Below are 27,549 nucleotides of genomic sequence, written 5' to 3' on the forward strand. Positions count from 1 at the left end.
GCTCCTGGCTTCAGGGTGGCCCAGCCCTGGCCATTGTAGCCATTTGGAGAGAGAACCATTGGATAGAAGATATCTCTCCCTGTCTCTCCCTCTGTAACTGTGCCTTTCCAAATAAATAAAATAAATCTTTAAAAAAAATTAAGACATAGACTTAGTTATCTTTGCCAGACTTAAAGATGGGGTATTACCAGGGACAGAGTTATTTCATAATGATAAGAAGGACAAGTCATGATGGAGATACAATCATAATAAACATGCATGCACATAATAAGTGAGTGTCAAAACACTTGGAGCAAACTCCAACAGCACTAAAGTGAGCAAAAGACATATCCATAATCATTCTGGGGATTCTGCCACCCTCTCTTAGAAACTAATGGAACAATTAGACAAAGAGTAAGGACACAGAGGACCCACACAGCACTATCACTCACTCAGACCTATTGACATTCACAGAACACTACATCCAATGGCAGCAAGAACACACGTTATGTTCAAAGGCACATGGAGTGTTCACCAAGACATACCATATTCTGATTCAAAAAATAAGTCTTTTTTAAATAAAGAGTTATTTATTTATTTGAAAGGCAAGGTTACAGAAAAAGAGAAGGAGGGACACAAAGAGAGATCTTCTGTCTGTTGGTTTATTTCCTAAATGGCCAGAACAGCCTAGGCTGGGTCACGTTGAAGCCAGGAACCAGGAGCTTCATCTGGGTCTCCCACATGGGCGGCAGGAACCCAAGCTTGGGCAATATTCTGCTGCTTTCTCAGGTGCATTAGCAGGGAGCTGTATCAGAAGTGGAACAACAGGGACGTGAACCAGCACCCATATGGGTGCTAGTGTCACAGCTGCCACTGCGCCACAGCGCCGGCCCCAAAAATAAGTCTTAATAAATGTCAAAAATAGAAAACCTTACAGAGTGTATTTTCTGACCACAAAGGAATTGAGTTAAAAATCAATAACAATAAGATAACTAAAAAGCCTCAACAATTTGAAGTAACATAGATCAAAGAAGAAATATTTTTCTCTGAACACACTGAATATTTCAAGCTGAATGATCATAAAATACAGCACAATTACACTGCCAATTTGAAAATCTTATGCTCCACACACACACTGATATATTGTACTGAATGTCATGAAAAGTACAAGTATTACATGTTAATAAAAAAATCAAAATTTGTAGCATGCAACTAAATCCACACTTAAAGGAAATACATAGCTTTAAATGCATATATTAGAGAAGGTGTTTTAAAAATTAATAATCTTTCACTTTAAGAACTTTAAAAAGAGGGACTGGCATTGTGGCGCAACACGTTAAGCTGCCACCTGTGACACTGGTGGCCTATATGTGTACCAGTTGGAGTCCCAGCTGCTCTACTTCCAATCCAGCTCCCTGCTAACGTGCCTGGGAAAGCAGCAGAAGATGGCTCTAGTGCCTGGGCCCCTGTTGTCCACATGGAAGTTCCAGATGGAGTTCCAGGCTTCTGGCTTCAGCTTGGCCCAACCCCAGATGTTGTGGTTATCTGGGGAGTGAACCAGCAGATGAAAGATATTCTCATTCATTCTCTCTCTCTCTCTCTCTCTTACTCTGCCTTTCAGATAAATAAATAAATCTTTAAAAAAAAAAAAACTTGAAAAAAACAGGCAAATTAAATTCCAAGTAGGAAAAGAAATAATACAAAAATCAATGAAGTACAAAACAGTAAAAAATATTGGTTGGTTCTTTTTAAAAAATAAATAAATAAGTTGATAAGCCCTAAAAGATTTATAAAAGGAAAACACAAACATACCACCACCACAACCAGTATTGGGAATAAAGAAGGAACATTATGAAAAATCCCACAAAATTTCAAAGAATAAGTGTACGCTGTCAACATATTTTTGCCAGTAAATTTGGCAATTTAGGTGAAAAAAATTGAAAAGCACAACTTAACAAAATGTACACAAAATGCAAGATCTGAATAGTTCTATGTCTATTAAAGAAACTGAATGTATAGCTTTAAAAAATTCTTTCTGGAAAAAAAATAAAGTGAGGCTCAGCTTTCCAACATTTAATGTAGGAATAGTACCAGTCATACACAGACTCAGGAAATAAAGTAGGGGAACACTTTCCAGTTTTTTTTTTTTTTTTTTTTTGACAGGCAGAGTGGACAGTGAGAGAGAGACAGACAGAGAGAAAGAAAGGTCTTCCTTTGCCGTTGATTCACCCTCCAATGGCCGCTGTGGCCGGCACCGGCGCACCACGCTGATCCGAAGACAGGAGCCAGGTGCTCTTCCTGATCTCCCATGGGGTGCAGGGCCCAAGCACCTGGGCCATCCTCCACTGCACTTCCCTGGCCACAGCAGAGAGCTGTCCTGGAAGAGGGGCAACGAGGACAGAATCTGGCGCCCCGACCGAGACTAGAACCCGGTGTGCCGGCGCCACAAGGCGGAGGATTAGCCTAGTGAGCCGCGGTGCCGGCCTCCAGCTCATTCTATACAGCAGGTACTTCAAACGCCAAAACTTGATAAAGATACTTAAGGAAAGATAATTAGAGATCAATATACAAAACATGGGAGCCAGCACTGTGGCGCAGTAGGTTAACCCTCTGTCTGCCACACTGGCATCCCATATGGGCGCTAGATCGAGTTCCAGCTGCTCCACTTCTGATCCAGCTCCCTGCTATGGCCTGGGAAAGCAGTAGAAGATGGCCCAAGTCCTTGGGCCCCTGCATCCACATGGGAGACCTGGAAGAAACTCTTAGCTTCAGATCGGCCCAGCTCAGGTCATTGAGGCCATTTGGGGAGTAAACCCATGGATGGAAGACCTTTCTCTCTGTCTCTCCCTCTCACTGTCTGTAACTCTACCTCTCAAATAAATAAATCTTTTAAAATATATATACAATAAACTTGTCCTTCAATTTACAAGGCTGTACTACTCACGGTGAACCTGAGGTTGCCTGAGCAGCTTCCTTACCACTACTCACCCAGGAACACCAGAGACTCAACAAGGTTTCCCAGGGTATCACTATTTAATCAACTCAGCACTCTGTGGGTTTCCTGTTAGCTGATAAACCTTTTTGAAAGAAATCTTTTCTAATATAAACATCACATCATGTCACATCAGGATACTTTGCGCATTACACTTGAGGTAGATGCTAGTATCCCATTTTCTGGATGATAAATTGAAGTTAAGAAACTTTCTCCCAGGTTATACACTTAGCAACTGATGCAGCCAAAATACAAACCCAGTATTGGCTGCAGTGTCTGAGCTTTTAGTTACACTTCTGTTCTGCTACTCTCAGTATATTAATGCAGTAGCATAAACATTGGTAAATAAACTGTGGTGCATTCAAATTTGAACACCATACAACTACGAAAATAAGTAAACTGAAAAAAGAAAGAACAGAAATTTCTCAGTCTGTAGAAAACAAATACAAAAGTATTTTATCTTTTTCCTTCAGAAAAAAAGTGTAGATGCTCATTGTAGAGAATTTGGAAAACAAAGAAACTGGAATAGGGAACAAAATCAAAACTGTCCGACCACTCCTACTACTTCTTCAGTTTTTGTTCTATGCTAACACGAGTTTTCTTCCCTAAGATTGATTTGTTTGTTTGAAAGGCAGAGAGAGAGGAAAAGGGATCTTCTACCTGCTGGTTCACTCCCCAGATGGCCATTACAGTCAGGGCTAGACCAAGATATAGCAGGAGCCTGGAATTCCAACAGGGTCTCACATGGGCGACAGGGCCAAGCACTTGGGCATTTCCACTGCCTTCCCAGGCACATTACCAGGGCACTGGATCAGGAAGTGGAGCAGCAGAGACTCTAACCAGCGCTCCAAATGGGATGCTGGCATCACAAGTGGCTCATCCTGCTGTCCCAGTGCCAGCCCCCTGTGCTAATACGACCTTTTACTCTTCATTTACAACAAGATGCCAGCTATTCTATAGTTTTTCCACTTCACACTGATTATTGGTTATACATAGATCTATATAATATTATATAGTAATTTGAAAATAATATTCAGGAAGAAAATTTAAGGAATGCAAAAAACTCTCACAGCATGTTTTTAACACAACACTGAAGGAGGAGGAGGAAGAAAGCTGGGGGCTGACGCTGCTGCTCTAAAGCTGTGGCGACTGACACAGAGCAGAACTGTTGAAGGGACAGAAATGGAGATCAATGAAACAGAACGGAAAGCCCCGGAAGAAACCTGCACAAACACGGTCAACTGGTCTTGGACAACAGAGCAAAGGAAACTCAACGCAGAGAGGGAAGTCTTTTAACAAGTGGTGCTAGAACAAATGGACATCCGGGCAGAGAGACACAGGGGCTGGCGCTGTGGTGCAGAAGGTTAATCCTCCACCTGCAGTGCCAGCGTCTCATATGGGCACCAGTTCTAATCCTGGCTGCTCCATTTCTGATCCAGCAAGATCTCTGCTACGGCCTGGGAAAACAGTAGAAGATGGACCAAGTGCTTGGGCCCCTGCACCCACCTGGGAGACCCAGAAGAAGCTCCTGGCTCTTGGCTTCAGATTGGCCCAGCTCTGGTCGTTAAAGACTTATGGGGAGTGAACAAGCAGGTGGAAGACCTTTCTCTCTGACTCTCCCTCTGTCTGTAACTATACCTCTCAAATAAATAAATAAATCTTAAAAAAAAAAAAAAAAAAGGCAGAGAGACAGTAAGAGACAGAGACAGAGAGCGATCTTCCATTTGCTGATTCAGTCCCTAACTGCCTACAAGAGCTAGGACTGGACCAGGCCAAAGCCAGGAGCCTGGAGCTCACTTTAGGTCTCCCACATGTGTAGTAGGGACTCAGGAACTTAAGCCATCTTCTGCTGCCTCCCAGGCTGCACATTAGCCGGAAGCTGGAATTGGAAGTAGAGCCAGGACACAAACCTAGGCACTCTGAAGTGGGAAACAGAATCCCAATCCAGCGTCTCAGCCTAACTCAAAGTGGATCACAGACCTAAGGGTAAGACAAAAAACTACACAAACTTACACACAGGAGAAAGCCTGGGTAACCTTAAGTCTGACACTGAATTTTCAGATACAGCATCAAAAACATGACACATAAAATTAAAAATCGGTGTGTTAGACTTCATTAAAATGGAAAACTTCTGCTTTGTGAAAAATGCTAAGAGAACAAAAGACAAACTGTAAACGAACAAAATCTTTGCAAAACACACATCTGGCAAACAACTTGTATTCAAAATATAGAAAGAACTCTTTAAAAGTCAGTGAGAAAACAATATAATAAAAAGTAGACCAAAGATCTGAATAGATGCCTCATCAAAGAAGGTTTACAGATGGCAAATAAGCATATGAAAAGATGTGTTTCATCACACATCACTAGAGAGTTGTCAATTAAAACAATAATGAGGTATCCTCACGCACCTATTGGAATAGTTAAAGCTAAAACCTTGAGGGGACCTGAGGCCAGTGAGGATGCAGGAGAACAGGGTCGACTGGAAGAAATCGGAACAGCCACTCTGGAAGGCTGTTTGGCAGTTTCTTATGAAGCTAAACATAGTCTTACCACAAAACCCAGAAAGCATGCTCCTAAATATTTATCCAATTGAGTAGAAAAAAGCTGGACATGTCCACACAAAAACCCACAATGAATATTTATAGCAGCTTTATTTGTAATTGTCAAAGACCAGAAGTAATCAAGATGTCCCTCAATAGGTAAGAATGGATAAACAAACTGTGACACATCCTGACAGTGGAATTTTATTGTGTTACAAATTAATGAACTACGATGGCACGGAGGAACCTTAAGTGCATACTGCTGAGCCAGAGAAGCCCGGGTGACAAGTACTGTAGGAGCCCCACTATTTGACATTCTGGAAAAGGCAACCTTGGAGTCCATTAAAAGATCAGCGGTTGGCAATGGGTTCAAGAGAGTGGCAGGAACGGTGAATCGGGGGACATGCAGGGCATTTGGGGGGCAGTAAAACCATATCCTGTGGTACTGTAGTGCCAAATACATGATGTCATGTACCTGACAAAATCTATAAAACTTTATAACATAAAGGTGAACTGTGATGTCTGCAAATTTAAAAAAAACATTTAGGAGGATGGAAAATCTCATGAAAGAATTCGGACTGAAACAACAGAATCTAACTGTATTACAATGAATGAAAGAAACTCCCAGGAGGGCATGGGACAATGGTGCTAAGTGGCTCTGGAAATGAGTGAAAGCCAAGGGAACCGCATATGAACACTGGGCTCTGCCATGCCTACGAGGGCAATTCTCACACCGCCGTACGTGTTTGCTCCAGCTGGACAATCCAGGAAAGGGACAGGAAATGGTGGGCACCAGCTTTCTCACTGCTGGAGTGGAAGGGAGACAGCAAGTCGCAAGAAGACTCTAGAATGATCTATGCAGTAAGGAGTTAGAGTTGGAGACACCAACGAGAACTCATGTTTGATTTCAAACAGGTACAGATGAACACGTCCAGAAATATCTGTAGATGTGCATCTAGGTCAGGCCCCTGTACACATATGCTGCTTTGCTTCCTCAACTCAGGAGACCTAAAATACATGACACCCAGTAACAAGGAGCACACCGAGCACCCACATGCTGGCTGCCAGCACCATTCATCAATAAAAGGAACCTGTGGGGAGCAACTGGGAGCAACCCGGACTAGACTAAGTTACTGGAATTAAGACTTATTCTATGCATCTGCTCTCCCACAATATGGTGCTGGGAGAGGAGAAAACAGCTTCTACGCAGCTGCCTCTTGCCAACTTGAGTGATGACCTCCAGGAGCTGATCCTGCTCCTGATTGGAGGAGAGCAGCGTACTCGGCGTGTGGGCAGCAGAGTTGGGATTGGCGGAGGAGGACTATAAAGGAGGAGAGAGACGGCATGCACCAGGAACATCTAAGGGGAACATCTATCTGAAGGAACACCTGTGCAGCCCCCGAGAGAGCCGGCCGGCGGTGTGCCGCTCCCCCGCAGAAGTGAGGAATGTGGCAGGGGGAACCGCCCTTCCACGGAGGTGGAAGGGTCAGTAGCCAACCGGGGAAGAACCAGCAGCAAACCCGGGGACGGCCAAGCAGACGAAAGAACAGCGCAGGGTCCTGTGTCGTTCCTCCACGAAGACGGGGAGCGACAGGAACCCAACCTCCCTGGGCAGGGGCTGATCCTAGGACCAGGGCAGGAAATACACAAGATGAGCCTGGAGCATCTTGCACTACCAGGAAGTAAGGAGGACATTCAGGCGCACGCACACACACACACACACACACATGACATACCAAAAGAGACACCAATGCAAGCTGAAAGGGCTCACAATGACCAAAGCTGGAACAATTTGAATAAGAAAATTAAGTAATACTTGATTATAACCTGAAGTCTACAATAAGTATACTTATTCAAATTCATGAGTCCAGAGGCTGGCGCTGTGGTACAGCGGGTTAACGCCCTGGCCTGAAGTGTCGTTATCCCATATAGGTGCCAGCTCGAGACCCGGCTGCTTTACTTCTGATCCAGCTCTCTGCTCTGGCCTGGGAAACCAGCAGAAGATGGCCCAAGTCCTTGGGCCCCTGCACCTGCATGGGAAACCTGGAAGAAGCTCCTGGCTCCGGATCGGCACAGCTCCAGCCGTTGCGACCAATTGGGGAGTGAACCATGAACTGTCGGATGGAAGACCTCCCTCCCTCCCTCCCTCCCTCCCTCTCTCTCTCTCTGCCTCTCCTCTGTGTAACTCTGACTTTCAAATAAATAAATAAATCTTTAAAAAAAATTCATGAGTCCATACTGATAAATACTGACATAAATGATGCCATAAATTAAATGGAAAATGAGCCAAGTCTCTGATACAGCAGAATTCTAAGAGCTTTCGCCCTCCCAGTCCTTAATTTGGGCTGCACACAGCTTCTTCCCTGCAAAGAGCAGAGTAAGGGAAGCAGGACTACAGAGTCACTTCACCAAGGAGAAATCTGACAAACACTGCATCAGCCAGGTGGTCGGGTCAAGACCAACAGTCATAAATCACGCTGATAGTATGAACCCTTGATAGAATGTGATGAAAATGGTGCTTTTCCTTTGTGAGCTTCCTCCCAAAAACCCATAACCCCAGTCTACTCATGAGAAAAATACTGAATTCTAGTAGAGGGGTATTCTACAACATTCCTAGCCAACAACCCTCACAATTGCCGAGGTCATGAAGAACAAGGAAAGTTTGGGAAATGGCTACGGCCAAGAGGTGCCTGAGCAGAGTAAATTAAATGAGGTGTCCTGAGTAGAATCCTGGACGAGAGAGAGGCATTAGGTGAGGCAGGCAGTGGGCACAGAAATGAAGACACCATCGGAGAGCACGCGGGTTTGAGTCCTGGCTCCGCTTCCAATTCCAGTTTCTTGCTAATGTGCACTCCAGGAGGCAGCAGGTGATGGCTTAGATGCTTGGGTCCCTGACACCTATGTGGGAGATCTTGCTTGAACTCCAGGCTCCTGGCTTCAGCCTGACCCAGTTCTGGCTGTTGTGGGCAATGAGGTAAGTGAACCAGCAGAAAGGATAGCTGTCTCTCTTTCAAATAAATAAGTAAATAAATTTTTAGGAAACAAAGAAAAAGGGTATCAGCTAAGGCAGCGAAACTGAATAAATCGAGGATTTTCATTAATTATGTATCCATATTGGCTCATTAATTGTAATGAAAGCACCATCATAACGTAAAATGTTAATAACGAAGGGAGCCACAGGGAGGAGGAGGAACCGGGGAATCTGTAGTATCTGCTCGAATTTTCTATAAATTTAAAACTAATTTAAAAAATTAACTGTATTAATTAAAAACTGACAAATGGTATAATCTTATTATTTCTCAAATTTAAAAAGTGAGTCCAATCCATTCATTGACCTAATTTTTATTGAGTCCTTCTTACATGCCAGTTAGGTACTATGATAAATATCAGAATAGTAACAACACAGTGAAATTATAGCCATTTATATCATCTTCTTTGAACTCTCTATATCTCTAAATGTTCTAAAAATGTGTTTTAGAATCAGAAAAAGAAAGATCAAAATCACTATGCAAGCATGAGGTAATATTACTCACAGTTGGCTTAGACAGACTTCATTCCCCACCTTCACTTCACTTGCTGGTAGTGGACCGAGCTGATTTTCAGATTCTTTTTAAAGATTTATTTATTTATTTATTTATTTAAAAGGCAGAATTACAGAGAAGCAGAGGCAGGGAGAGAGAGAGGTCTCCCATCTGCTAGTTCACTCCCCAAATAGCTGCAACAGCTGGAGCTGAGCCAATCTGAAGCCAGGAGCCAGGAACTTCTTCCAGGTCTCCCACGCAGGTGCAGGGGCCCAAGGCCTTGGGCCATCTTCTACTGCTTTCCCAGGCCAGAGCAGAGAACTGGATCAGAAGTGGAGCAGCCAGGATTTGAACCAGTGCCCATGTGGGACGCTGGCACTGCAGGCGAAGGTTTAGCCCACTATGCCATAGTGCTGGCCCCAATTTTCAGATATTTATGATATCTGGAAAGGAGGCTCCCTGGACAGAGGGAAAGAGGAGGATATAGAAGATCCAATGACAGATGGAGTGTCAAAGTGCACACTTCATTCCCATAGGTGACACAAGAATATAAATATATTTTTGCACTTCAACAAGCCTTACTAAATTATACCCCTCCACCAAACTTTAATGAGATTTCATTAACAAACATCTTTACTAAATTCTTAACAAATAAAATATCCTACACAATCACATTTGTGTATATTAAAATCAATCAGTAAAAAGGAATTAACAGGACATAATTGTCCCCCAATAATGTCACTAAGGACAAGCTGATATTTTTATTATGACATTGGTTTTTTAAGTTTCACTTCAAATTAATTTCTTGAAAGTCCTCCTTTCAAAACACTTCAGGAGTTCACATGTTAATTCAAGTATTTGTTCCTTCACCTGCAAGTGTCATCTACTCAGGGGAATAGAAAGACACAAAGCTAACCTCCTCCATCTGTCTCATCACATTTTTTTAAAAGCTGCTCTAAAAATACACCCACAAACTTATTAAAGGAATAAGTATATCACCAGGAAAGTGTGATGGAATCAAACACAAGGGTTAGGGACTGGCGACGTGGCACAGTGAGCTAAGCAGCCACCTGCAATGCCAGCATCCCATATTAGAGCACTGGTTGGAGTCACAAATGCTCTGCTTCCAACCCAGCTCCCTGCTAATGCACCCGGGGAGGCAGAGGATGATGGACCAAGTACTTGGGTCCCTGCCACCCATGTGGGAGACCTGGATGGAGCTCCTGGCTCCAGCCTGAGCCAGTCCTGGCCATTGCCAGGGAGTGAACCAGGGGATGGAAAAATCACTTTCTATCTCTATCACTCTACCTTCCAAATAAATAAATAAATAAAGCTTTAAAAAAATAGCAAAGGTTATATGAGGGATTGTATCTCTACACAGACATTTTATGAAGCCAACATAACCCTCAAACCAAAACTTGATAAAGACACTAAGGAGAGAAAATTACAGGCCAATATATAGATCTTTTGCTCCTTTATTTAAAACAGGATGTGATTACAACCCAAAGTGCCCAAGTAACACTGCTGGGAACACACAACTTCCCACTAGAAGGGAACAGATTTAAAAAGTTCCCTCAGTGTATCACTTCTTCATCTAACAGGGTCACCATTCTTTCTGGTGGGTTTCCTATTAGCTGACCTTTTACTAGCAAGAACCCTTCTACTATATACAGAACTTCTCCTCATACCAGGAAGCCTCCGTCTCCTGCAACCTCAACACCTGGTGTGGAAAGCAGCCCTGACCCTGTGAGAACATCTCTGAGGGGCCTCCAGTTTCACAACACTGACGCTGCAGGGTCCTCCCAGCTACCTTCAACTGGGGAGGGAGCAATACCCCTCACATCAAAGAGAAAAGGCAAAATCAGAAACCTACTGATAGGAACTTCAGGGGCCCCTAGAAAGAAAGAACATGTAGGAGGTAACTCTCCAGGAGCCCTGAGGGATGCAGAGAAGGGAGAAACAATGTAATCTTCAGCTACTGTGGAATCTGCCAAATGGACCTGTTGCCCACTCCGCAAACTTGTACGCAAAACAGGCTACTCCAATATTAGTTCCCTGATTGGCTCATGTAAGCAAGCCTTATTAGCATTTACCTTAACCAATCAGAGAGAATTTCTGAGCCATGCAGTCTTGAAAGGCAGGTAGGTGTAAGCAGCCCTGCAGGGCATCCAGCCCCTTGCCAGAGAGCTTTGTTCATGCCTTCCTCGGCCCTGTGCCTCATTCTTTGTGGTCGTGAGATGAAGAATCTGCCGCATCTCTCTGAGACAAGACACAGGCCGGAGTGACTGAGCCTCAGAGGACTCTTGCTGCTACTGCTACAACACTGACGCCAGAACTCCCCAGGCAACACCATTGATCAATGCCACACTGTCCAAATGCGATTATCCTTCAGTCAGTATTTGCTAAGTACTTACTACATACTAAGCACTGAACAGTGAGCCAAATACATCGAATCTCTACCTTAAGAGTTTACACTCTAGCAAAGGACACAGGCTTCAATAAGTAGAAAACATTGTGATATAAGCTACAATAAGGGAAATGATGGGTGTGCAGGTTCATGGTAGAGGTACCTAGAATAGAGGAGACAGCAGATCAAGGGAGACCTCTCAGAGAAGTGATCTTTCATCTGAAACCCTATATTAGCAGCCCAAGGATGTGGAATGGGGTTGGAAGAGGTGATGTTAGTAGGATGAAGAAAAGAATGGCCCACACAGGGAGCATCATGTGCAAAGGTCCTGAGGTGAGAGATTCTAGTTCACTTGGAGGGACTGAAAGAATTTCAACTTGGAGAGCAGAAAACTGAGGCTGGCATTGTGGTGCAGCAGGTTAAGCTGCCACCTGCGATGCTAGCATCCCATATCACAGTGACGGTTCAAGTCCCAGCTGCTCTGCTTCTGATCCAGCTCCCTACCGACATACCTGGGAAATAGTGGGTGATGGCACAAGTACTTGGGTCCCTGCCACCCAAATAGGAGACCTGGATGGGGTTCCTGGTTCCTGGTTCCAGCCTGGCACAGCCCCAATTGTTGCAGCCATTTGGGGCATAAACCAATGAAGGAAAGATCTCTACCTCTCTTTCTCCCTCTCTTCCTCTGCCTTTCAAATAAATAAATCTTAAAACAAAACAAAACATAAATTTCCAGAGCAATCGGAACATGGAACGGGATTATCTTGAAAGCAAACTTGCAGAAATATACAGTATTTTCTACTACAAGTAATATACAATAATTTGAAGTCCTATATTTAAAAACTAAACACAGGGACTGGTGCTGTGGCTCAGCGGGTTAACACCCTGGCCTGAAGCGCCAGCATCCCATATGGGCGCCGGTTCTGGTCCCAGCTGCTCCACTTCCCATCCAGCTCTCTACTATGGCCTGGGAAAGCAGTAGAAGATGACCCAAGTCCTTGGGCCCCTGCACCCACATGGGAGACCCGGAAGAAGCTCCTGGATCGGCACAGCTCTGGCCATTGCGGTCATCTGGGGAGTGAACCATCGCATGGAAGACCTCTCTCTGCCTCTCTTCTGTGTAACTCTGACTTTCAAATAAATGAATAAATATTTAAAAAAAGAAAAAAAAAACTAAACACAGCTCTGGGAAAGATGCATCTTCCCAAAACAAACAGCTGTCCTCAAATAAGAATTTCCTCAGCTTCCAGGCAGTTTGCAGACATCTACGCCAGCAAGTCAGAGTAGGAAGAGAAAGCAGGAAGACGAGATTGAAGGACAAGGACCAGAGGGGGTGTACGCAGCACTGGAGACGTGAGGTCATCACAGCCCGGCAGATGACTGCGCTAGCATTTGGCTTGCTGAAAAGACTGACTGGGAAGGACGCACCCAGACCGCTAGTTTGAAGACTCTGACCTTGTGCACTGACAAGGCTCCTCTTCTCTCTATTTGCAGGAGAATGGCATCTTATGGGCCACTTTTTTTCATACTACTAAAAGATAAATGTGCCCCTTCTGCTTTCTAAGCAATGCTCCTAACACATGAAAGAAAAAAATACTTAAGTCAGTGTTCCCTAACCTCTGAGAATGCTTCTGTTGATACATGTTTCTAAAACTCAAAACTTTGCTTCAATCAACCTTTCATTTGGCAGCAGGATGAATGGGCAAATGTTGCTGAGAACAATTCCCCCAACCAACTACCAATCAAAGTGTTCCTGGAGGGGATATTTTGTAAAAGTATTTGAGCTACTAAGGCACAACTCACATTTCTGAAAAGAAGAATGCCATCAATTTCTGCCTATACTAGCATTATACCCAAGGAAATATCTGAGATTTTTGTCTATGGGCAAAAGGGTTAGCACAGGATAAAATGACCTACAAAATTAATTCCATAGAGCATAAAGCTGAGCAGTGTCTCAGGCCCTCTTTCAGTACAAAGAGGTCTCCAAGAACTTGCAAATACTCTTCCAATGTGAAGGGCTGTCCTGGCTGGGCACCATGGCAGAAATGCCCATTTTCTCTGCTTGCTGCTGATTTAATTCTCATTTGTGCTTCAACAGCCCTCTGCTGACTTCTCTCATCATTCCTCACTCCATCCCCTAACCCCCTTCCTCTCAGCACAGCACCCCAAGCATGTTGGTAGCCACACTCTCAATGAGGAAGAGCTGGAGAGGAAGAGAGAGAGAGAGAGATGAGAGGAAAGGAAATCCTGATTGCCTTCTCCTGCGGGTCTCCCCACCGGGGGGGGGGGGTGTCTCATCTCTCCCCAGGGACACCCCCTGCCGCCCTCACTCTGTCGCCTCACATGGTCTCTTCCCTAATCCTCAGAACCCCAAGCTGGCTCCCATCAGTATCTCAGTCCTCCCTAGCCCTGCCCACTACAGTCATTTCCTGCTCACAAGTACCACCCTCTAGAACTTGGAGTTGGGGAAGAGGGGGATGAAGATGGAGTGCCCCTGACCCACAAGGAGGAACAGGGCAAGTTCTGGGAGGCCCAGGTTGGAAGATCAGCCCCCATCAGTATTGGTCCATGGCCCTCTCCTCCAGGTATAACAGAGTTATAAGTCATAATGCAGTTGTTAGTGTCGCTCCCCCTCTCGCGGAGGAACGACACTGGACCCTGGCTGTTCTCTTTGCCCAGCCCTTTTCCCGGGTTAGCTGCCGTTCCCTCACTTGCGGAGGAACGACGCCGTCCCGGGTTAGCTGCTGGTCCTTCCCAGGTGTGCTGCCGCCCCCCCCCTCCCCATGGAGGGGCGGCACCCCCGCCACTTTCCCTGCTTCCTCGGAGGAGCGGCACACCGCCGGCTGGCTCTCTCAGGGGTTGCTCAGATGTTCCTGGTGCATGTTGTCTCTCTCTTCCTTTATAGTCCTCTTCCACCAATCCCAACTCTGCTGCCCACATGCCGAGCACGCTGCTCTCCTCCAATCAGGAGCAGGATCAGCTCCTGCAGCTTACCAGTCAAATTGGTGAGGCAGCTGTGTAGAAGTTGTTTGCTGTCGCTCAGCGCCATATTGTGGGAGATCAGATGCATAGAATTAGTCTTAGTTCCAGTAATTTAGTCTAGTCTCAGTTGCTCCCCACAGTTAGGAATGGGCTGATACAGGAATCAATCTTAAAAAATAAACTTGGTGGGAGGTGGGGAAGTGGCACTGTGGCATAGTAGGCTAAGCCTCTGCCTGCAGCACCAGCATCCCATATGGGTGCCGGTTCGTGTCCCAGCTGCTCCTCTTCTGATTCAGCTCTCTGCTTATGGCCTGGGAAAGCAGAAGATAGCCTAAGTTCATGGGTCCCTGCACCCATGTGGGAGATTTGGAAGAAGCTCCTGGTTCCTGGCTTCAGATGGGCTCTGCTCCACCTGTTGCAGCCATTTGGAGAGTGAACCAGCAGATGGAACACCTTTCTCTGTGTCTCTCCCTTTATCTGTCTGTAACTTTACCTCTCAAATAAATAAAATCTTTTAAAAAATTAAATAAACTTGGTTCTTTTCCCATAAAAACTCTTTCTTATAAGAAAATACCCAAGTGAACACTGGAAAATAATCCATTTACTGATTTTTTTAAATGCTAGGAGCAGGATGCTACTGCAGTCTCGTTTTCTAAATCTTCAGTGGTGCCTACCTAGCACTTTGTTCTAATTAAGAAGAAAATGTCTATCTTGTTGTAGCTTCACTCTGAACACTCTGTGAAGCCGTTAAAGCCTCAACAATCAGAAGATGCTTCCAGGGTGGTGAGGGACCCTGTGTGGAGATGAGTGAGAGAGTAGCAAGGGTTTGCTGGGATTGTGGAGAAGAGGGAGGGAAGGCAGAGGAGGTCAGGCTCTCAATCGTCCATCCCAGGGCTCTCTGCTTATGCTGACAAAGGGACAGAGGCAGCATCTGTTTGCAACATCCCCAGGCCTTCCATGAGCAAAATATGACTAAAATATGTTCTTTCTTTTTTTGTAAGATTTATTCATTTATTTGAAAGAGAGAGAGGGAGTGACAGAGAGAAATCTTCCACTCCATGGGTCACTGCCCAGATGGCCACCATGGCCAGGCCAAAGCCAGGAGCTTCTTCCAGGTTTCCCGCATGGGTGGCAGGGGCCCAAACACTTGGGCCATCTTCCACAGCTTTTCCCAGGCCATTAGCAGAGAGCTGGATCAGAAGTGGAGCAGTCAGGATGGGAGCAGGCACCTGCATGTAATGTTAGCATTGCTGGCAGTGGCTTTACTTGCTATGGCATGATGCTGGCCCCAAGACATCCTTTCCACCCACAGACCGCCTACGGCCACCACCACCCCAGCCCCCATTCCCAAGCCCAGCAAACCACGCCCACAAAGTCAAAACACTCTCCACCTTGGAAAGGGCAGGAAACCACATTTCACTGGAGCACACAGCACCTGAGCAGGCTATCCGTCTAATTCAATGTCACAGCTGCCCTGTAAGTTATATATTGCTGTCTGACACAGGAAACCAGCCTAGCTGGTAATCCAGCTTTTCCGCAAAGTCTCACTGACAGCTGCTGGTAGAAACAAAAATAATAATTCCTGGTTTCTTGTCACCGGCACACTGGATCTATCAGACCACTGAGATTTCGGCAGTCACTCTTAACTATCCCACTGAAATCAAATCCCTAACACTTTAGTGGTTAATTTTCCTGCCCTATTAATGGAAGCCTTCAGGAAAAGCTTGTCTTCTCTATTTTCACACCAACTAAATAAAAGTGTCATAGTGGAGAAAAACGACTTTCAGTTTGTTTTAAATGTTTTAGCGGTTGGTGTTGTGGTATGGTTGGTTAGGCCACTGCCTGCAGCACCGCCATCTGATATGAGCACCACTTTTAGCTCCTGCTGCTCCACTTCCAATCCAGCTCCCTGCTAATGCACCTGGGAAACCAGCAGAAGATGGCCCAAGTGTTTGGGTCCCTGCCACCCCTATGGGAGACCCAGATAGAGTTGCAGGTTCCTGGCTTCAACCTAACCCAGTCCCAGCTTTTGCAGCGATTAGGGGTGGGAACCAGCAGATGAAAGATCTCTCACTCTCTGTCTCTGCCTCCCTCTAACTCTGGCCTTTCAAATAAATAAATAAATCTTTTTGAAAACAATGTGTTTTAAGCCTTGTATTTAATTTTTAATCTGGCAATTAGCTATCATCCTGAAGGCACATTTTTTTTGCCATTTGTTAAGAGGTAAAACTTGGCAAGGCTAAAATCATACCTACCAGCTTTGCTTTGTTTTGACTTGCAGGAAGTTGTCAGTACACAATAGAGAAATTGTCAGCATGTTTTGGGTGTGGTTAGCTTCAATCTGCTGACTGTTTCTGCCCCATGACTCAAGAAATGTGTGCTATTTGTATTTTTAATTTGTCTTCCACTTCTTAGAGAGGAAAGATGAAAATAGCTGTATAGTCACAACACAGAACAAAAACCAGAAATTAAAACATAGAGAGTGCTTTAAATTTTAACTAAAAATGAAAAATAGAAGTTAAAAAAAAGGTATAAGTACTGGTGGCCACCCTTGAAAACCAGGATTTCTTTTAATAGATGTATTTATTTATTTGAAAGTTAGGAGAGGGAGAGAGTGGGGGGGGGAGAGGGAGGGGGAAACAGGGAAAGGGGAAGGCGGGAGGGGGAGAGGGGGAGGGCAAGGGGGAGGGACAGGGGGAAGGACAGGAGCTTCTCCCCGCTGGGTATCAGGGGCCCAAACACTGGGCCAACTTTCTGCTGCTTTTCCCAGGCCATTAGCAGGGAGCTGGGTCAGAAGTGGAGCAGCCATGACACAAACGGCCCACATATGGGATGCCAGCATCCCAGGTGGTGGTTTTTTGTACTACACCATAGCACTACACCAGAATTAAAAAATAAAAATAAAATAAAAAAAATTAAAAAAAAACACTTGTCTTTTAGTCTTTTAATTCCATTTTCTACAGACTTTCTGAAATATTCTCATACATAACAAGGTTTTGAAAAAACATTTTAAAATTATTTGAAAGGTAAAGAGAGACAGACAGCCATGGAGAGATCTTGCAACTGTTGTTTCACTCCCCAAATGCCTATAACGTTTGGGGCCGACTAGGCTGAAACCAAGAGCTGGGAACTCAGTCTGGGTCTCTGACATGGGTGGCGAGGGATCCAGCCACCTACGTTGTCACTGGCCCCCAGGATGCACATTAGCAGCAAGCTGGAGTTAGAACCAGAGTCAGAACTTGAAGCCATGCACTCCCACGCAGGTGTGCCAAGCAGTGTCTTACCCGCTGCACCAATCACCTGCCTGGAAATCCAGGATAAACAATCTTCATGGGGGGTCTAAGAATCTCTCTTATAGAAATATTTGTATGTGTACATAAAGATGTATACATGGAGATCTCGTTCTCTATAGTATTGTGGAAATACTGAAAATTTGGAAACAATCTAAACACCCATCAACAGAGTAGCTAAAATTGTGAAATACTGTGCAGCACTTTATATGAATGGATGGACAGAAAAATAGAGATAGGTAGGTAGGTAGGTGGACTGATTGATTCATCCACATGGAAAAGTCTCCACCACTGCTATGTTAAAAATCAAGGACCTAATGGAGAAGCGTAATCCAAAAAGTTCATGGAAAATAGAATTAAAAGATTATTTCTGTGCAAAAAAATTCTATGTATGGTTTTCTCATAATACACATTTTCATGAACTTTTTAAGGCCCCTCATATTCATAGGTTTCAAATATTTTTACACCAACATAAATGTATCTCTAATTCCATTTTCCATTAACTTTTTTTTTTTTTTGACAGGCAGAGTTAGACAGTGAGAGGGAGAGAGAGAGAGAGAAAGGTCTTCCTTCTGTTGGTTTACCCCCTAAATGGCTGCTATAGCCAGCGCACAGCGCCGATCTGAAGCCAGGAGCCAGGTGCTTCCTCCTGGTCTCCCATGTGGGTGCAGGGCCCAAGCTTGGGCCATTCTCCACTGCACTCCTGGGCCACAGCAGAGAGCTGGACTGGAAGAGGAGCAACCGAGACAGAACTGGCACCCCAACCAGGACTAGAACCCGGGGTGCCGGCGCCGCAGGTGGAGGATTAGCCTAGTGAGCCACAGTGCCAGCTCCATTAACTTTTTTGAAATAGTTTTATGCTTGTGTTGTACAAATGTCCCACAATATATCTATGAGTATTTTTAATTAAAAAAAAAAGTACCATGATATCCACCAGAAATGTCTGAAATAAAGGGACTGCAATACAGTAATGTGGGTAAGGATATGGAACAATTAGAACGATCATACACCACTGGTGGAAGTGTGACACACACCTGCCCCATGACCCAGAAATTCCACTCCCAGACAGTCATTGAGGGATATATGTTCCTTCCTTCCTCCCCAGACAGATAAAGAAGCTCTCACAAAGAGTTATCAGAAAGGAAAAATCATTTAAAAACAAATGTAGCTTCTTAAAATGTAGATAAGGGATATTTTCTCTAGCTAACTAGGTACTCAAACATATGTCTCATACCTGCTTTATAATATACAGTAGCTTAATAAATTCCAACTCCACTACAATATTTGTGTAAGAAAGTATAAACATATGCTACTTGGTACATCTTGTAAATCTCCTAGTATCTGACTAAAAACTTTATTTTCCCATTACACACTAACATTGGATTGTCGAAAATGTTAGGAAGAGGGGTTGGCGCTGTGGTGCAACAGGTTAACGCCCTGGCTTGAGGCACCGGCAACCCAGATGGATGCCGGTTCCAGTCCTGGCTGCTCCTCTTCCAATCCAGCTCTCTGCTATGGCCTGGGAAAGCAGTAGAAGATGGTCCAAGTCCTTGGGCCCCTGCACCCACGTGGGAGATATGGAAGAAGCTCCTGGCTCCTGGCTTCAGATCTCGAAGCTCCGGCCGTTGTGGCAAACTGGGGAGTGAGCCATCGGATGGAAGACCTCTCTCTCTCCCTCTCTCTCTCCCTCTCTCTCTCTCTCCCTCTCTCTCTCTCTGCCTCTCCTCCCTCTGTGTAACTCTGACTTTCAAATAAATAAATAAATCTTTTTAAAAAATGTTGGTAAGAGACCCTAGATAAGAATTTAAGCAATTTGTAAGTTATTTTAACAAAGCCAGCAGCCCTCAGGATGCTAAAACCACTCTGCTCCTGAGCCAGATCTGTCCCTCCTTCCATGTAAAAACTGGATAGTAAAATTAAAAGGTGGAACGGAAAGACTCCAACCTGAAAAGCCATCTGTTATAATCACCTAGCCTATAACACAGCACTGACAAACTGGAAAAGCAAGCAATGAACTTGGAAACACAGGGGAAATAAATATGAATAAATGTAGCAGAAATTATAGGATTTCTGTGGGTGTAATGGCTTATAACATGAAAAAATTAGATCTACGATACTTATGTCAATATGTTAAGATTCTCAGATGATGGTCAAATTTGAAACTTACCTTCTTTTTCCTGTATGTAACATAATTAAAAGCTATTTAATATTATAGTTAAGAAATTGGGCAAAAATATCTTAATAGCACTAGAATTCTTAGGGACAGAATGATCATTGTTTAGGAAAATGACACTTCTTAAAAGACCTCTCTCTCTGCCTCTCCTCTCTCTAACTCTTTCAAATAAATAAATCTTTAAAAAAAATAAATAAAATAAAAAGATCTATTTATTTATTTGAAAGGCAGTTACAGAGAGAAAAGGAGAAACAGAGAGAGAGATCTCCCATCCCTTGGTTTACTCCCTCAATGGCCAGAACAACCAGGGCTGGGCCAGGCTGAAGCCAGGACCCTGGAATTTCACCCTGGTCTCCCAAGTGGGCGGGCAGGGGCTCAAGTACCTGGGCCACCCTCCGCTACTCTCCCAGGCGCATTAGAAGGGGGCTGGGTCGGAAGTGGAGCAGCTGGGACTCGAACCAGTGCTCACGTGGGATCCTGACAATGCTCGCTCCTGAAAATGACGTTTTGTTGTGTGTTGGTAGGAATCTAAACAGCCTTTTCCCGTGGCAAGGAAAAAAACTGGCATGGCTGGTGGCAGCTGCTCCGTACAGGAGAAAGGGAGAAAGTGGCACCAAGATGGCATAGGCTGGGCACTAAATCAGGTGAAGGCCCGGGTACCCTGATTAACTGGGCTGGCAGGAGGGTGTTTAGGAACAGGGCTGCTCATGCTCCCACTGTCAATCACTTGCATGACTATAATGCAGACCCCAACTTCTCCTGTTGTGCCCCTGGGCCCCCCGATGTCTTCTACACAAACAGGGATTTTTGTAGGAACAGGCTCTGTGCCAACTGATAGAGCCTATGTCTAGGCCATGATTTCTCAACCCCCTGCTGACAATCTGGCCTTTCAAATAAAAAAAGATAAATAAAATTTTGAAATGACAATTCCAAATTAAAAAAGCAAAAAGCCAAATGACCACTAGTCCCCAATGAAAAGAAGCAGAGGAGACTGAAAGAATCCCTGAAAGTCTCCTTTGGTGGAGAAAAGCAAGAATGGAACATCAGTGTAAGCCAAAGGCCATGTGTGAATTTATATCAAAGACAAAAATGTAAGGCAGCCGCAGACACTCAGGAAGCAGTTGAGGAACAACTATGGCAGAACTACCCCTAAACAACTCCATGTAGACCCACAAAATCTGATAACAGACATTCACTACAACAACCCTGAGCTTACAAGTGCTCAAAAGAGTTCTACCAGAATATAAACTGTTTGGGAAAAAAAGTTCCTAATAAAAGGATTGATCACAATGTCTAGAGTAAAAAGTTAGAGTGAGCACAGAGAATCTCCTTAGCCACCCAGAGCAACTCCTGCAGGTTCCCCACAGTTGGGGTTATACTGTATTGAAAAGGGTTTTACGGTTGGCTGTGTCGGCCAATACAGACCTGAAGAGCAATCTGGAAGGAAATGATTAATGACTGCTTCTTTCCAAGGAAGTTTAAAAATAAAGTAACCGTGGGCATATCAGAATCCACGTTAGCGTAGCAATTGTTGCTCCACGCAGCTAGGCTGCTGATGCTATGTTGGCTTCAATCCATACTACACACAGGACTTAGGCTCCAGGTAGGCACTGGGGCGCCATGAGCCATCAGGGGAGAGTCAGTAGTCCCCGCCCACCATGGGGGACACACGGAGCAGCTCCTTCTGCTGCTGACTTCAAAAGCAGGGCTAGGAAGACCAGGAAGAGGCAGCTGGTGATGTTTACATCTGCGGAGCAAAGATTATGCAAACTGCCAGCATGCCATTGTTTTTTGTTTTCAGGCTGGTTATCGCAAAACAAAAACAAAAAGATAACTTCTGCGTCTGAAGCCTGAGTACTGGAGAACAGACCCGAATATTTCCTCCTCTCTCCGTAAGCCAGAAGATGCCGTTCACTTCACTTATCTGTAACGTGCTCATTTACTGATAGGGGCCCAGTTACTGCTTCTGAAAATGAGAGCTTGACAGAGTCTATCTGAAGAAGCCATTTCCTGAGCGAGCCTGGAAGTCTCACTGCTTTGACGTTTGCCAAAAACCTGACAGAGCATTTTTAAAAAATTCCCCACATTCGTCTCCCAGGGCTAAAAAGAGAAAGACATCATCACAACCATGGGCAATAAGCCTGCAACCACTCCGACCTCTTTGAGCTTCCATTTGTCTCTTGTTTGTGTCTTTTTCTTTTAAATAACCTTACTGGTTGTTCCTTCCTGATTACAAAAGTAATACATGGTCATTGTCACAACATGAAGATGTATGAAATAAAAATACCACTTTCCCGAACTCACTCTCTCCTCCTAAGGGAGCCAACGTTAATACCTTGGTATACATTCACTTTTACTTCTGCCTAGACTTATACAAACATATGCTCAAATAACATATGGAGGTGGTTTTTTTTGGATGTTCTGTTTTATTTTTCAAACAAAAATGGGATATTAAACATACTACTGTGCATTGTGTTTTAATCTTAAAAATGTGCCATAGGCATTTTCCAAGCACTTGCTTGATATTCTCTCTCCTCTCTCTCCCTCTCTTTGAATGTATAAACACACACATACATGTGCACACACACACGCACGCACACACACACTCACATATATCTATATATGAAGGTACTTCGAAAAGTTCATGGAAAATGGAATTAAAAGCTGAGTTTAGGGGCCAGCTCTGTGGTGTAGAAGATTAAGCCTCCGCCTGCAGTCTCAGTATCTGATATGGATGGATGCCAGTTCAAGTCCCAGCTGTTCCATTTCTGATCCAGCTCCCTGCTAATGTGCCTGGGAAAACAGCAAAAAATGGCCCAAATACTTGGGCCCCTGCACCCACATGGGAGACCAGGAAGAAGCTCCTGGCTCCTGGTTTCTGTCTGGCCCAACCCCAGATGTTGCAGCCATTTGTGGAGTGAACCAGCAGATGGAAGATCTCTCTCTCTCTCTCTCTCTCTTTCTCTCTCTCTCTCTGCCTCTCCTTCTCTTTCTGTGTAATTGACTTTCAAATGATAAATACATTTTAAAAAATAAATAAAAGAGGCTGGTGCCGCAGCTCACTAGGCTAATCTTCCTTCTGTGGTGCCGGCACCCCGGGTTCTAGTCCCGGTCGGGGCACCAGATTCTGTCCCAGTTGCTCCTCTTCCAGTCCAGCTCTCTGCGATGGCCCGGGAAGGCAGTGGAGGATGGCCCAAGTCCTGCACCTGCATGGGAGACCAAGAGGAAGCACCTGGTTCCTGGCTTCGGATCTGTGCAGCGTGCCGGCCATAGCGGCCATTTCAGGGGTAAACCAACAGAAGGAAGACCTTTCTCTCTCTCTCTCTCTCCCTCTCACTGTCTAACTCTGCCTGTCAAAAAAAAAAAAAAAAAGAGAGAGAGAGAGAGAGAGAGAGAGAGAGAAATGAGTTTATTTCAGTGCACTAAAACCTGAAATCCTTGCATAGTTTTTTCATAATATGTATTTTCCACGAACATTTTCTTTTTTTTTTCCCACGAACATTTTCAAAGTTTATTTTATTTATTTGAAAGAAATAGAGAGATCTTCCAACTACTGAGTCACTCCCTCAGAGGCTCCAACAGCCAGGACTGGAACAGGCCAAGGTTAACAGCCCAAAAATCCATCTGAGTCTCCCTTGTGGGTGGCAGGGACCCAAGCACTCAAGCCATCATCTGCAGCATCTCAGATGTAGTAGCAAGAAGCTGGATAGCAAAGGTGGGATTTGATCCCAGGCACTTGGATATGGGATGCAGACATCCTAAGCTGTGGCTTACCTCACTGTACCACAAGCCTGCCCTCCCTGAACATTGTAAAGACTCCTCATATAGATCCACTACAACCTTTTATCTATTTAACTTTATCTCCTTATCTGAGAGGCAGAGAGAGAAACAGCTCTCGTCTGCTGTTCACTCCCCACATGCCCACAACAGCTGGGGCTGGGCCAGGCAAGTCAGGAGCCAGCTGCTCAATTCAGGGCTCCCACACGGGTGGCAGGAGACTCAACTGCTTGAGTCATCATGGCTGCCTCCCAGGGCCTCTATTAGTAGGAAGCTGGAGTCAAGAGCCACAGCCTGGTATCAAACCCAGGTAACATGGGACGCGGGTGTCTTACACGCTGCCTTACCTGCCAGGTTAAACCTGCACCCCACTGCATCCTTTTTAATGGCTGCAAGCTAGTCCATGAGACAGATGTGCCAAAACATTCCACCACTGCTTCACTGTTCCTAATCCACGGACATTGAGGGTGGATGCAAGTGCACGTATGTGCTTGGTGTGCTTTAAGTGGAGTTTCTGAGTCGAATAAAACATTTTCAAATGTTTACAATTTTAATATTCAAATAATTAATTTTAGTCATTCAGACTTTCTGTGCCCTTCATGATGCAAAATATTGATATAAACCTTTTACCATGTTTTGCACATTCTCTTTTTAAAAGCACACACATCAGATCAAAAAAACACCCTCATGTAGTTATAAATAAATAAATGCTTAAGTTATGGCTATAATGGCCAGCGCTAAATCATTGTGCAAATGCTTATGCATTGGTTTATGAATGTAGTAATTCATTGTGGAAAACCCGCCCCCTCAGCCACGTGGCAGCCCTGGGGTTGCAGCTCTCATATCCTATGGCTCCCTCCCACTGTGTGACTGTGTAGAGATCAGGACCTACGTATTTTCTATTTGTCAATAGTTAACCTTAAAAAGTATGTGGCAGGGGAGACAAGCAAACTGTAACAGATGACAAATTGATGGCCATTTTGGGCTTCTAATATCCACAAATTATTTGTAGCACAATGAATAATTCTTCCATATTTCTAGAGACTGCGTTACATTAAAGATAAAACCAATAACCAATATGTTGCTATTACTACACACACCTTTCAAAAACACACTCTTCAAACATTTTTCAACAGAAGCATCGGTTGAATCCCACTTCATATTTCTTCTCTACTTCAGATGCAAGACTCTAATTACAAACTTAAAAAAAAAAAAAACAGCTTTAAAGAAATACATTAACCAAAGAAGCGCCTTAAAACTGAAACCCCGACTCCTCTGATATTCTAAAGACCTGAGCAGCAATGGAGATTGTTAAGACACAGCAGGTTTGATACAGAAGTTATGTGACATGCAATTAATCTCCATTCATACGCTGCTCCACTTGTCAGCAAACAAAGGTGCTACTTTAGAAGGAGATCTGAAGACTTCAATTAAAAACAGTCAGCTAACAAGAAAATAATCTAAGCTAAAGGAAGGTGGCAGGTGTAGAAATGAGTTGTTTACGCAAGTGTCAGTTTTGAACAATAAAGCACTGCGCATCAAAAATGGAGTAGATTTCACTGCAAGCCTCTGAAAATAAAAAGGGATTTTCCACTGAAGAACCACCTACCGATCTTGTACAGTAGGATCCCTCCATCTCCCAATAAACATAAAATCACCTCAGATCTCTACCTGCAAAGGCAGAATTCAGGTTCTTGCCACCGGCCCTTTTTTACTGGAAGCCAAAGACAATGCCAGCCTTCCTTCCCAAGTCTAACAGGGCACCCACTGCACAGGCAGAGGCTGCCTTGCTTTTTCTCAGACACCCAGATAACACTCTCTTAGCCTGCAAGTTGTTTTCCACTCCTACAGCTTAGATTGAGTCAGGTCATAAGTAAAGTGGATTTTGGAAACCTCACCTCAAAAAGAAATACTTAGCTGACAGTTTTTATATAGAGGCGATCCAGAATGGAAACAGTGCCACAAACACAGACCAAAAGGACTTGCCAAATATCTGATTAGGAGGCATTTATACCAAGATAACAAGGTAATGGAGATATAAAACCAATTAAATTGAGAGAAACTGAAAAAAAAAAAATGCAGCTTGCCAAAAATATGACCTACCCAAAGCAGGCCATCTGTTAAATATGTGTCCCAAACGTCACTTAGTTGCCAAAAGGCTTCATTCTGGACAGCTTCCTCCTGGGACCCTCCTATACCTGCAGATTCCAGGCCTCTGCCTCCCTAAAAGGTCGGTTACAGAGAAGAAGTAAAAAGGACTTTGCAGATGAGACTTTGCAGATGTGAACGCTCAGGTGAGTGTGATGAGCAGGCGAGACTGCTCGTTAGGGAAGCCTCTTTCTGAGTGTTGGTGAGTATGAGAGGAAGAGAGGAGAGAGAAGGGGGGAGGGGGGAGAGAGGGAGGGGGAGAGGAGGGAGGGAGGAGGAGGGAGGGGGAGAGGGAGAGAGAGAGGGAGGGGGGAGGGAGAGAGGAAGGGAGGGGAGAGGGAGGGGGAGAAGGAGAAAGAGAGGGAGAGAAAGAGAGAAGAGGGAGGGAGAGAGAGAGAGAGACAGATCAAGACCCACCGGTTCACTCCCCAAATGAGTGCCACCCCTAGGAGCCAGGAACTCGATCCAAGCCTCCCATGTGGATGGCAGGGAACCCAACTACTTGAGTCATCCTCTCTGCCGCCTCCCAGAGTGTGCATTAGCAGGAAGCTGGAATCCGGAGCAGAGCCAGGACTCAAACCCAGGCACTCCGACAGGGGATAGGGCATCCCAAGGACAGGCCAAACAGCTGCCCGCAGCCTTAACTCCTCGAAGGGCTGCTTGCACGCTACAGATTGAAGGGGAATACATCGCGATGGAGGAGATGGAAGGCCGAGGGTGCGCCTCCTGGGTTGGATATGGACATCCCCGGGAGGGTGTAGGCTGGGAAAGGCGGCAGGGGCGGAGGCTGGGGCTTCCACACGGACAAAAACTCACAGGCCTGGGCCGGAGGACCCAGGAGCCCCCACAGCCCCTGGAGGCCCTCCAAGCAGCCAGGTGCGTGTCTGTGAAAGGTGATAAGTTCAGGGCTGAGGAGGAAGAACCCTGCCGGTGGCGGCAGCCCTGAGAGAGGGACAGGCCGCAGATCACCAAGAACCTGGCCGGACGGAGTTCAGACGCCAGGGAGGTTAAGCGGAGGAGCCCAGGTGTGGGACACAAGGAGCCAGAGACCCCCGAGTGGAGGAGGCCCGCCGGGCCGGGGTAGGGGACCTGGAAGCCTGCGGGTTCTCCACGGCGGTGCGCGGTGCAGCTGAACCGAACGCCGGGCCTAGGGCGGGCCTCGTGCCTCCTTTCCTGCTTTCAGCCCAGCGAGACTTCCCAGAGGGGTCAGGGCGTTCGTTACCTTCCAGGAGCCAACGGATCTCCTCCGGGAGGGCGACGGCCTGCATTTGCCGGGCGGGAGAGGGGGCGTGGGCCCTGCTCGGAAGGCAGCCGGCAGGCGGGCGGGCGCGGGCTGCGCGCCTCAGGCACCTGCGCCTCCGTGGCCGCCGCAGGGCGGGGTCAGCGGGGCGCGCTCAGGAAGTGGCGCGCGGTCGCCCGGGGGGCACCGGGGCTGCCTTGCGCGGCGCGCGTGGCGCCCACGCCCGGCCCAGTGCAAAGGTTGCTGCGCCGTCGCTTTCGCCCAGCGCCCAGGAGCCGCGGCTCTGAGGGGCTCCATCCTAATCGCTGCACCGGGGGTGCCTGAAACGGGGCGCGGGGAGCTGAGCTTAGCATCACACCCTGCAACCGCCGGCTCGGTTCCCGCGCCCAAGCTCAGCGTGACTGCAGGGCGGGCGATCGCTCAGGGGAGACACCGGGTTGAGAGCGGCTCTCAATCCGGCCCCTACCTCCTGTAAACAGTGTGAGGGAGAATGGGGCAGC

General features: G+C 45.6%; 1 protein-coding gene across 7 annotated transcripts in view; it reads right to left on the minus strand.

The window, feature by feature from the left end:
* The window catches only part of SKAP1 (src kinase associated phosphoprotein 1), a 304,258-nt gene extending 277,046 nt beyond the window's left edge, over nucleotides 1–27,212 (minus strand). For 6 of the 7 annotated variants that reach the window (XM_070060822.2, XM_089318110.1, XM_089318108.1 and 3 more), the window contains exon 1: nucleotides 27,032–27,159. In XM_070060822.2, the coding sequence (XP_069916923.2) occupies nucleotides 27,032–27,077 (46 nt within the window). In that variant the 5' untranslated portion in view covers nucleotides 27,078–27,159. Of the gene's footprint in view, nucleotides 1–27,031 lie in introns of all 7 variants that reach the window. The other variant, XM_008271352.5, reaches the window with a different exon arrangement.
* Nucleotides 27,213–27,549: the final 337 nt, after the last annotated feature.

The sequence above is a fragment of the Oryctolagus cuniculus genome, chromosome 17, assembly GCF_051225735.1.
Source record: "Oryctolagus cuniculus isolate XC-2025 breed Fujian yellow rabbit chromosome 17, ASM5122573v1, whole genome shotgun sequence".
Classification (NCBI taxonomy): domain Eukaryota; kingdom Metazoa; phylum Chordata; class Mammalia; order Lagomorpha; family Leporidae; genus Oryctolagus; species Oryctolagus cuniculus.